Genomic DNA, 12,207 nt, shown 5'->3' with positions numbered 1-12,207 from the left:
GGAGCAGCACTCCGAAAGTTTGTGATTTCAAATAAACTTATTGGACTATAACTGGTTTTGTGTGAGTTCTGAAAATGTGACAGGTTATAGATGTGGATTGGCTTGAAACCTCCTTCACGAGCTGGTTTTGTTTTCAGCATACAGGAAAGCCTCAAGGAAGAGTTGAGTAATGGTAAAAATGTTAACACAGTATAGAAGAGATTAATGCTTTCTTCACTACTTTTTTGCAACAGCTCAACAGGATTAGTTATTCTGTAACGTCTTGTCCATCATTTGCTATGGAATAACAACCATAGGTTGTACTATGCCAGGATGCAGATTTCCTTCCCTTAAGGTCGATAGGGAACATTTAGGTTTTTACATCAAACAGACCTTATCATGATCACATCTACTAATGTCACCTTTTTAATTCAAATTCACAAACTGCCACACAGTGTGATTTGGGCTTGCGTTCTCTGAATTATTAGTTTGGGCAAAAACAGGAATTGCTGGAAAATCTGAGAGGTCTGCAGCATCTGTGCAGAGAAATCAGAGTTAACATTTGAGATCCAGTGACCCTCTTCAGAACTGATGGTAGCTAGGAAAAGAATGTTTTTTTATAAAGTTTTTTATTAGTTTGGGGTTTAGGATTACGAGTTCAGTAATAATCCAAAGCAGTCGTTGGCAGTGTTATATAGATTGACTGACAAGGTCTACATTGATATTAAAGTTGATAGTTCTGCTTATATCACCTTTTTAGATCTATGAAAGTTCCAGCCATGTATTAATGAGTTATGCGAATAAGCAGTAAATCTTTTAATGTATAGTTGTTTCTGTGCAACATGATTGCTGTGTTTCTGCAGAGTAATATAGGGAGCTATTGTGATCGAAGCAAGCAGCTGACAGTGGTGGTCTCTTCACAACAGCAAACTATAATCTTCAAGTTTTGGAATCGACTTCAGTTTTTAGTCAGGAATGTCATTTTTGATTCTTCAGGCACATGATAACCCAAATTCTTCTTTTTCAAAAGCATTGAACTGCAATTGGTGTGAAGATCTGAGAAAAAAGAAATTTGTATGTAATAGTTTGAAAGCTCTTGCTTTCAAATTATTTCAGCATTGTTTTACCAAAGGCGAAGGATAACCAGCAGAGTATTAACTTAATTTGGAGCTGGCATTTATTGTAGTTTTAAGATATTCTGCACAGGGCTGGAAAATTGAAGAGATTGCAATTATTTTGAAGAAGGTTTTAGACAACAAGATGCAGTAACAATGCTTTTTAAATTAAAACTGATTCATTTCTGAACATATAAACATAACTAGCGTTGTCTAGTATTTTAGATATCAAAGATGGAATATTTTCAGTTGAATTGAACATCATGGTGCATGATTTCTCCTTGTTCATAAGTTTTTAGATTTTCAAATTGGCAAATCTTAAATTAGCATTCTAACTTTGTGCCTTTACTCCTTTGGTCAAGAAATCTCCATCCATTTTGAACTAAAGTATAGTTTTAATTGTTAATTTACTCTATATTCAGAAGTTTTGTTTAAGTTTTAGTGGCCTTGAAGATTTCTTAATGGCCATCAAGCACAATTCAGTGTACTTTTAGTCATAGCTATGGAATCTTCTTTCAATAAGAGAAACTCTAATAAACCAAGTGAAATTAGAATAATGGAAACCGTATTGGCACTACAGCTATTTCTGTTCATGGGAACACAGCTTGTGCATTAACAATTTGCTTTGAGTGATCTGATGTGGAAGACTTTATATATTGTACTAGAAAGGAAAGGCATATAAACAGAGTCAACTTTCAATCATATGATTGTGGAACAGTTAATACATGAAGGGCACCATCCAGCCCATCATGTCTGTGCTGGCGCTCTCTGCATGAACAATTCACTGTGCAATTCTATGGCTTTTTGCATGTAGCATCACAAAATTTCCTTTTCAGATTTTGATCCTTAAGAGTATTAGAATTGAATCCGTCTTTGCCACCGTCTCAGGAACTTTTAGGACATAATCTAAAAATTCACTTTTAAAAAATGATTTTCTCATTTCTATTGCTTCCTTTATCAATTGCCTAAAATCTGTACAGGGTACCACCTGTTTCGTGATTCTTCCACAAATGGGTCAGTTTATTTCTGTCTACTCTGTTTAGTCCCCACATGATTTTGAATACCTCTATTAAACAATCTTCCACCCCCTCTTTTCCAAGCAGAATAGTTCCAACTTCTCTAATTTATCATCATAACTGAAGTTCTTCACTCTTGGAACTTTTCTTCTGAATCTTTTTTGCACCTAAAACTGAATGTAATACTTCCCTAGAGGCCAATCTAGAATTTTATGCAGATTATCATAACTTCACTTGCTTTTGTACCCTCTATCCCATTTAATAAAGCCCAGGATCCTGTATGCTTTATTAGTCATCCTCTCCACCTGTTTTTGTATCACCCAGATTTGGAAATTGTGTTCTGTAGACCAAAGTCTATGTCATGGAATGTAAATCAGAAAGGAAAACTCCATTGTAAATCTTCCTTCAGTAGGGAAAAGAAAATCCATTCACCATGAGCACCAAACCAATGAAATGGTGCATTTCTGCTCCAGTGTTTCATTCTGTGGAGTGATGCGATGTAGAATTGGCCTAACAGCATCCCAGTTTCTATTCTATATGTTCACACATTTCATGCTACTTGTTCGGTATAGTTTGTATGCTTGTCCTCTTGATCTAGTGCATGGAATGTGAAAATGGAAGAAAGGAAATTAACAGGATTGCCAAAAATTACTGAATCACTATGAAGGATATTGGGGTAGAAAGAAACACATGAAGAACATTTTCCTTAACTGATTGCTAATACTTGAGATAATTGTTTTAACACTGCCATAATTTTGTCCTTGAAGAACACATTTGTATCTTACAAAAGCACAATACTGTAAATGATCATTTAAGATAGTAACAGAAAATAATCGAAATATTCAGCAGTAAGGCAGCATCTTTGAGAGAACAACAGTATTAATGTTTTTGGTCAGTAATCAGAAGACATTTCTGTCTTATTAGTAGTGACATTGTTCAAAGGTATTTTATAAAGTTGTGAAACCTGTCGTCTGACTATATAGCTCAAGTTAGATTAGAATCCATTTAAAATTCTCATTATTTTCATGAAAGGGCAAGGAATTAATGATGGGATTTTAGTACCTGTATCATATAATGTTAGTTAGTGCAGTAGTGTGGAGGGAAGTGCATCATGCTTTTCTGGCAAAGGCCATTGATGTAACTTTGGCTTTGAAACCAGTTGTACAGCCCCTTTCTGTTAATTTTTTTTTCTGTCTCTTTGTGTTTGTGTTTTGGTCTTCCTCCTCCAGGTGCCCAAACAAATGGATTGGATTTCCAGCGGCAGCCCATCCCAACAGGAGGCCCACTTACAACAGCACAGGCTCAGGCCTTACTGGGACAGCTGCACCAGGTATAACATGCTACCATTAGTAAACATAATTTATGCTGAAGTTCATATTTCCAACTGGATTGCAGTGCGATCACCGAATAGAAGAATCTGGAGTTATTGCATTATTTCCATCCAGATAACAGCTTTATCTGAACAGAATCAAATCAAGTAACACAACTTTAGACATAAGTAATTGGTGCCTACAACTACTTTACGCTCAAGTATCCACAGTCTTTTATGTTAATTTAACATTCTCTTACTGATTTAGCCCTAACCCATATAAAAGATTTTTCCAAATCTAAATCATCGAATTGTGTTTCTTCCAGTTAGGTTAATTTAGTGGTATGCAGCACATTAAATCCAGATCCCACGGTATACAAATATGCACAATACCTTGACCTGGCAGTTAATTGAGTCTGGCAGACTGCTGCAAAAATTATTAATTATTTTAATAATGTTTGAATAATAGCTCATGGCCTTGCAATTGCAGCTTGACATCTTGAGGCCCCATAGCCCCACTTGCAGGTACAAATGAATCATGTTTAGTTATTGTTTGATTACTTTAATTCAAAGACAATTTAGCATGTAAGTTGATGCTAGTCAGCTAATGCTGACACTTGGGCTAATTTCACCTTGGCAAAATTATTGCAGTGTGTGGAGTGATCTGGATTCCACTTTAATTTTTATTTGTTCTTGGTGGAAACTTCAGACCAAGGTCAGGTAATCATTGTGTTATTTCATTTAGTATTATATTTGCTTTTTTAAAAATGCCCAACAAACCTAAGCTTTAGTATACCATTTTAGTTGAAGTTAGTTTTTGGGCTTGTGCTGTCTCTCAAAATAATTTACTTGAGCAACAAAGTATTATCTAATGACCCTGAATGAGTGTACTTTGAGGCTTACCTGTGTGTATGATATTTGTAATGAATTGTAAATAGTTCATTGTTGCCTGATTTAAGAAATACAGAGTCGTTATTGGAGCACACTGAGTTTGTTTCTTGATGCAGAATGAAGTGGTGTGAAATTTTGGCTATTTGGAGAAATGATTTGCTTCATGTATGTGCATTCTCGTCATCTTATAATGTTAAGTTATATTGTGTGGTTTTCTGTGCATGAGAATGGCATTTTGTTTTAAGTCAAGTTACATTGTTTTTCCTGAATGATTCACTTTAGTGCATTTCTCTACCTTCATATCAACTACTTTTTTTTAGTTAGCTTGCACATTGTACTTCTGATTCAAATAAAGGACTGTTTTAATTTAGTTGAAAGTTCTCTGTTGTGACATGGAAAATTAGGAGGACTGGTTTCCTTTGAGGACCAGTTTTCAGTTGTACATGTTTGTTTGTCTGTTACATTTTATGGCCATCCATTGTTTAGATTCAATATTAGGCTTAAATGACCTCCAGTGGTCCCTGACGTAACCATTCTTAGTGTAACTGAGGTAAGTAAAATCTTCTGTTGTTCTAGCTTCAAAATATTCTCATTACCCAAGTGATTGTGGAAATCACAATCTTAGAAAATTGAGGGACCTTTGAGTTTCTATATTTAAAGGTGAAAGCCCTTTTCCACAAGGTGATTTTTATTTTGTTGCAACCTGTGCAAGCTACATAGCTTACTTAATGAAAATATTTCTTGTAACTTGCACGCTGTTTGCTTGTTTGTCACTTCTAGTATTTATTTTGCTTTTTGTCAAGGTTTCTTTTATTTTTTGCTGTCACTTTTGTCAGCTCCTTCCATCATATCATAGCAAAATGTTTTTCATGTACACATACATACTGTACTGTCATTTTCTTGTCACTTCAGGTTAACTACATGTCAGATGTGACGAACAGATGTTTATATGTGAGTTTTCACACCTATAATATTTATTGAGGTTATTGCAGTGTGCACTGTTGCTTGATCAAACTTGAAAGACTTGTGAGGCAGCGGTTTATGGGAAGTTTACAAAGAAAGGTTCTTCATTTTTGTTGTTGTTAAAAGAGAATGCTGCAAGCAGTTTTGCATCTCCTTGCCTAGAGGTAGTGATGGCAGTTTAACTAACTGCATGTTGTCACTGTGCTTAAAAGTGCTATTTGCTAGTATTAGAGTATAAGGTTTATATTTAAATTTTTGTTTTTGCACTGGGTCATACTTTGAAGTAAATGCAAAGTTTGGAGATATTGGTGCTCTTTTAATTCTAGTCTCTTGCACGTTCCCATTTTTAATCACTTCACCATTGGCAGTCATGCTTTCAGCTAGTTAGGTCCTCAGCTCTGAAATTTCCTTCCTAAATTCTCCAACGATCTGCCCTGCTTTCCTCCTTTAAGGAGCTCCTTAAAATCTATCCCCTGGACTAAGCTTTTCATCATCCGCTCTAATATTTCCATATGTGTCTCAGTGTCAAATTTTGTTTGATGCTTCTGTGAAGTTCTTTGGATCATTTTAGTACATTAAAGTTCGAGTGTGTTCTATAAATGTAAGTAGATGTTAAAAATGTATACAGTTTTTTGGCAAGCCTTTTCAAAAGTCAGAAGTGACTCTTTGTAATCAACTACAATTTACAATTTAATAATGCTGCCTGACAGGTCATAGAGTCATAAAGATGTACAGCATGGAAACAGACCCTTCGGTCCAACCCGTCCATGCTGACCAGATATCCCAACCCAGTCTAGTCCCTCCTGCCAGCACCCAGCCCATATCCTTCCAAACCCTTCCCATTCATATACCCATCCAAATGCCTCTTAAATGTTGCAATTGTACCAGCCTCCATCACTTCCTCTGGCAGCTCATTCCATACACGTACCACCCTCTGCGTGAAAAAGTTGCCCCTTAGGTCTCTCTTATATCTTTCCCCACTCACCCTAAACCTATGCCCTCTAGTTCTGGACTCCCCGACCCCAGGGAAAAGACTTTGTCTATTTATCCTATCCATGTCCCTTATAATTTGTAAACCTCTATAAGGTCACCACTCGGTCTCCGACGCTCCAGGGAAAACAGCCCCAGCCTGTTCAGCCGCTCCCTATAGCTCAAATCCTCCAACCCTGGCAAAATCCTTGTAAATCTTTTCTGAACCGTTTCAAGTTTCACAACATCTTTCTGATAGGAAGGAAACCAGAATTGCACACAATATTCCAACAGTGGCCTAACCAATGTCCTGTACAGCCGCAACATGACCTCCCAACTCCTGTACTCAATACTCTGACCAATAAAGGAAAGTATACCAAACACTTTCTTCGCTATCCTATCTACTTGCGACTCCACTTTCAAGGAGCTGTGAACCTGCACTCCAAGGTCTCTTTGTTCAGCAACGCTCCCTAAGTCCTTACCATTAAACGTATAAGTCCTGCTAAGATTTGCTTTCCAAAAATGCAGCACCTTGCATTTATCTGAATTAAACTCCATCTGCCACTTCTCAGCTCATTGGCCCATCTGGTCCAGATCCTGTTGTAATCTGAGGTAACCCTCTTTGCTGTCCACTACACCTCCAATTTTGGTGTCTTCTGCAAACTTACGAACTGTACCTCTTATGCTCGTTGAAGAATGAAAGTTAAGATGAGGGAACTTCTGAGTGTCGAGGACATTGTTGACCATTATCTGTAACTAAGGCATCACCAATTCCTGAAAGGGAAGATTGGCCAAAGCCCCAGCAGTGCAGTATTCTGATGACATAAATATGTATGAGAGAATATGTGAGATTCTGCATTTAAGTTTTGAAATGTACCATTTGCTTAAAACCAAGAATTTCAAATTGTCACCTCATCTTGAAGACATCTATGTGATGATCTTGTTGCCTTGGAGTGTGGAACTCCAGCAGAAAGCCAATGAAATGGGGTGGTATTTTTGACTTCTCATAATATCTCTCAGAAAAAAACGATAGCTCCTATTTGGACCACAAAGAAACAAAGGCATTACTGCTGTGGGAAAGCACATGAATTATTTTCATGCTTACAACCAAACGGGATGCATTGTGGAGTTTGGTTTCTGTTCAAAGGAAAGGAAACAGAACAGACAAGGCTTTTCAAGATTTAAGGAATGGAGAGTCTTAAGGTTTGCCTTTCTGCTGATAGTCATAAGCAGGAAAAACTTTAGCTGAGTGACATGTTTATCAAAGGACACTGAAGATTTGATTAGCCATGGGTGGGGTAAAGTGAATCTTTGGTGAGGAAGGAGGTATTTGAGACTGTTCCTATACTGTTGCATGTCTGCTAGAAATGTCTGCACATTTCATTTGCGTTCATTAATCCACACACAAATGCTTTCAGTTTGATGTGTTAGTTGCTTGTTAATTAATGTTTTGTGTGTGTTGATTTTTGTTTTTTTCAGTAAAAGTCTCAAAATGTGAAATCACATTTTTTAATTTCTCTGTTGGGTTATTTGGCAATTTATCTCTTTCTGTCTATTTGGGTGAATTGTAACAATATGAGTCCAAATATACAGTATATGTTTACATGTATATATCTATTAATTATACAATATTCTAATATATATTGTATATTAAAACAAGTCCATCTTGATAAGAAAAGCAAAAAACATTGCATGAGCTGTTCTTGTTTTTCTTTTACAGGCTTGTGTTGCTTGTGGAAAAAACAATCTAATCCAGTAAAGATTTGTGTCTCCCCAAGCACATTCCATTCTAAGTTGGTTGGACATGGGACATACAATATTAAAAATAAAACAATGATTTATCTTAGTTTTCATTTATTCATTTCTGCTTGTTGCTTATCGCAAATGTAATGAATTGTTAAAGTATTTGGATTTAGTTCCTTTAGCGCTGTACACTTTCCAAAATGACTGGATTATCAGAAAGAAATATTAAATAAATGTTTTTGTGTGTTATGAGTTTAGAGGTTTTTGGATTGGCTGTGTGTAGAAGTGCATGTGAGGGTGTTTAATGTTGAGTGTTCCGCCATGGAGAAGAACTTAGTAAGATTGGGCAGAGATGACGTCAATGTTTTGGATTATTGAATTTAGCATTATTTGTTGACTACTTCGGTGGATATTCATCTAAATGATGTCTTTGGTCATTTACTGACTTTCATTTCAAGTGAAATGTTACTGAAAGTGAATTTGTTGTTATACTCCCAGACCATGTGTAAACAGACTACTAGTCATGAAAGCTTAGAGCTCCATTTTTCAATTTTGCTTATCAGTTTTAATCCATCTTGAATATAAAATGAAAAATAATAACTGAGTGGAAGCATTGACATTTTATGGAGCTAAATCAGTTTGTCAAGCCAGGAACCATAAAAAGTTATAAAGGATCTGGATGATAATACAGCAATCCAGAAGAGAGCTATAAAGAAATGGGCTAGGAGAGAGAACAATAAGACAGTCTGACTGACTGACTAAGCTGTACAGAATAATTTATTCCTGATGAAGGGCTTTTGCCCGAAACGTCGATTTTACTGCTCCTCGGATGCTACCTGAACTGCTGAGCTCTTCCAGCACCACTAATCCAGAATCTGGTTTCCAGCATCTGCAGTCATTGTTTTTACCTGTACAGAATCATTGCCTTTACTTGGTGTCTGAAGGTACTGTTGTTATGATCTGAAATGGTTGAATTGAGTGATAAGCTCAGAAGATTATGAAGTGCCTAAGCAAAACAAAAGGTGCTAATCCTTGAGCTTTATTGGAACAGTAGAAGTGTTCACAATGGGATTAGGGTGGAGAAGTAAAATGTTAAGCAAGCAAAAGCTTGATCACACTTGCAGAGCAAACAGGTGTTCTGTAAGAGATGAATGAGAGGACCTGAACAAGACTGGATCAAAGGATGTCCATATAGTTTGGATCCCATATTGAAACCTTTTATTTGAAACCAGTGAGTGAAATCAGAGAAGCTGGTTAATGTAAGACTAAGTTAAGTTTGATTGTGTAAGAAAGAAAGACTTGCTTTTATCTGGCTATACCTTCAGGACCTCAAATGTTTTACAATCATTGAAATAATTTCAAGTCCAGACATTGTTATAATGTAGGAACAAAACCGTCAATTTGGACTCAGCAGGCTTTGAGAAAACAGCAATGTTATAAAAACCAAAAAATTGTTGTTTTTAAGTGATGTTATTTAAAGAGAAGGGCGGTGATGGATTCTGTAAGTTGTATTATTTTGAACATGTCTTAACGTGTCCAGCAACTCCATTATTCCATGTTAGGTATAAGTTGCACACGTGGGTGACAAAATCAAAAAGTTATACTGAAGGTAAACAATTAATTTGTACTTCTGTGCTGAAAGATCTGCAAATATATTGTAGAAGCGGGTAGATCTGTGGCTGAAGGTTCTTTTGTCTGAGTTATCTGGGCATTAGTGCAGAAAGCAAGTAGTTGCAGTCTTGATTTAATGAACTACAACTCACCAAGTTGGGAAAACTGAAGGAGCTTAATGTTAAACAGACCAACAGAGAGACTACTGTCATTGGATGCATGAATTATAGATGGTGGCTTGAGCTCAGTCTGGATTTTGTGAAGGGAAAAGCAGCTGGAAGATTAACCAAACCTGCAGCTAAGGAAGGCATCTAAAGTGGTCCTTGCAATGGTCATCGAATTTTACAAAAAAAAAGGCATTTTCCATTTAAGACAGATATGAGGAAACACTTTCTTTGCTTAGAGGGTTGAAAGTCTTTGGAATTTCTTCCTGAAAAGATAATAAGGTGCAAAATCTTTAAACATTGTTAAGACAGAGGTGGATAGATTCTTGAATACCAAGGGAATGAAAGATTTTCGGGGATATGCAGGAAAGAAGAGTTGAGGTTAAAAATCAGGAGGCTCCTCTAATCATATTGAATTACAGAGCAGATTTGAAGGGATAAGTGACTTAGTCTTGTTCCTTGTTCATATGTAATGTCTTCGAGATAAAATGCAGTCAGCATTCACAGTCTTGATATCTTGAAGAAAAGTTGGAGGGTCATTTAGCCAAAAAAGAAAATTGATCACCATAAAATCTTAACTTGCATACTAGAATACTGAGAGGATTTCCAGAGTAGTTTCTGAATAAGTGGGGCGGCACGGGGGCTCAGTGGTTAGCTCTGCTGCCTCACAGCACCAGGGTCCCAGGTTCGATTCCAGCCTTGGGCGACTGTCTGTGTGGTGTTTGCACATTTCTCCCAGTGTCTGCGTGGGTTTCCTCCGGATTCTCCGGTTTCCTCCCACAGTCCAAAGATGTGCTGGTTAGGTGAATTGGCCATGCTCAATTGCCCGTAGTGTTAGGTGCATTAGTCAGAGGGAAATAGGTCTGGGTGGGCTACTCTTCGGAGTGTCTGTGTGGACTGGTTGGGCCGAAGGGCCTGTTTCCACACTGTAGGGGATCTAATCTAATCTAATATAGTCTAATCTAAGCATTTCACCTTTGAAATTCTTGTATTAGGGAATTTCTATACATTGAGTAGAGAAAGGTGGGGCTGTGGTGGTGTGCAGTTAAAAAATAGAACTGAATTCATGACATAGTTTAAAACAGCCGTGTTAACTTTATGATTTATTTATCTTTATATTCAATAAACATTTTTTGTGTAAAGAATATCAAATCTTGTTTGTTAAACAAGTTGCTTTTGTTAGAAAGGCAAATCAGGGCAGGACTTATACACTTAATGATAAGGACCTAGAGAGTGTTACTGAACAATGAGACCTTGACTGCAGGTTCATAGTTCCTTGAAAATTCTTTTAGTTTCCCTCAAAAAAAATACAATTTAAAATAGTGCAAATTATTTTTCACTACTCAGAGTGCAAACAAGCATCTTCAACAAAGCAGTTGGACAGGATAATGAAGAAGACATTTGGTATGTAAATTGAGTATCGGAGTTTGGATGTCATGTTGTGGCTGCATATGACATTGGTTAGGCCTCTTTTAGAATATTGTGTGCAATTCTGGTCTCCCTGCTATAGGAACAATGTTGTGAAACTTGAGTGTGTTCAGAAAAGATTTGCAAAGATGTTGTCAGGGTTGGAGGATTTGAGCTGTAGGAAAGGATGAATAGGCTGAGGCTATTTTCCTTGAAACGTCAGAGATGGAGGGGTCACCTTATGGAAGTTTGTAAGATCATGAGAGGCATGCAGAGGATGAATAGCCAAGGTCTTTTTCCCTGGAGTGTAGGTTTAAGGTGAGAGGGGAAAGATGGGAAAGGCACCTAAGCAATAACTTTTTCATGCAGAGGGTGTAGAGCATATATAGAAATGAGCTGCCAGAAAATGTGGTGGCTGATACAAGTAGAACATTTAAATGGCATTTGGATGGGTATATGAGTAGGAAGGATTTAAGACGGTTGTGGGTCAAATGCCGACAAATGAGACTAGATTAATTTAGGATATCTGGTTGGCATGGATGGGTTGGATCAAAGGGTCTGTTTCCATGTTGCATATCTCTATGATTCTATGTTTGGATTTTTAAAAATAAAATGTTAGTGATTTCTAAAAGTAATGGTATTTAAGCTCAAACTTGAATGAGATGTAAGGGGATGAAGGTGAGGCTTTGTTGAAGATGCTTATTTGCACTCTGAGTAGTGAAAAATAATTTGCACTATTTTAAATTGTATTTTTTTGAGGGAAACTAAAAGAAATGCTAACACATCGCAAGATTAGAATATTTTATGACCTGAAAGGAAATTAATTTCTTGTAGACAGACATTGGGCAACATGGTGACACGGTGTTTAACACTGCTGGCTCACAGCATAGGGTTCATTTCTGGCCTTGGGTGGGGTTTGCATGTTCTCCCTGTGTTTGTGTGGGTTTCTGCCAGGTGCTCCGGTGTCTCCCACAGTCCAGAAATGTGCAGGTTAGGTACATTGGCCTTGCTAAATTGCCCATTGTGTCCAAGGTTGTGCA

General features: G+C 37.1%; 1 protein-coding gene across 8 annotated transcripts in view; it reads left to right on the top strand.

The window, feature by feature from the left end:
• Positions 1–12,207, top strand: part of pou2f1b (POU class 2 homeobox 1b) — a 199,436-nt gene that overhangs the window by 79,351 nt on the left and 107,878 nt on the right. For 6 of the 8 annotated variants that reach the window (XM_072585321.1, XM_072585324.1, XM_072585325.1 and 3 more), the window contains 2 exons: positions 3,340–3,440; positions 5,223–5,261. The exons of 1 other annotated variant lie outside the window; for it this stretch is intronic. In XM_072585321.1, the coding sequence (XP_072441422.1) occupies positions 3,340–3,440; positions 5,223–5,261 (140 nt within the window). The remainder of the gene's footprint in view (positions 1–3,339; positions 3,441–5,222; positions 5,262–12,207) is intronic. One more of the 8 variants, XM_072585323.1, reaches the window with a different exon arrangement.

This window comes from Chiloscyllium punctatum, chromosome 15 (genome assembly GCF_047496795.1).
Source record: "Chiloscyllium punctatum isolate Juve2018m chromosome 15, sChiPun1.3, whole genome shotgun sequence".
Taxonomy (NCBI): Eukaryota; Metazoa; Chordata; class Chondrichthyes; order Orectolobiformes; family Hemiscylliidae; genus Chiloscyllium; species Chiloscyllium punctatum.
The sequence above is the reverse complement of the archived record's forward strand: the minus strand, read 5'-3'. Positions and strand labels throughout refer to the sequence as shown.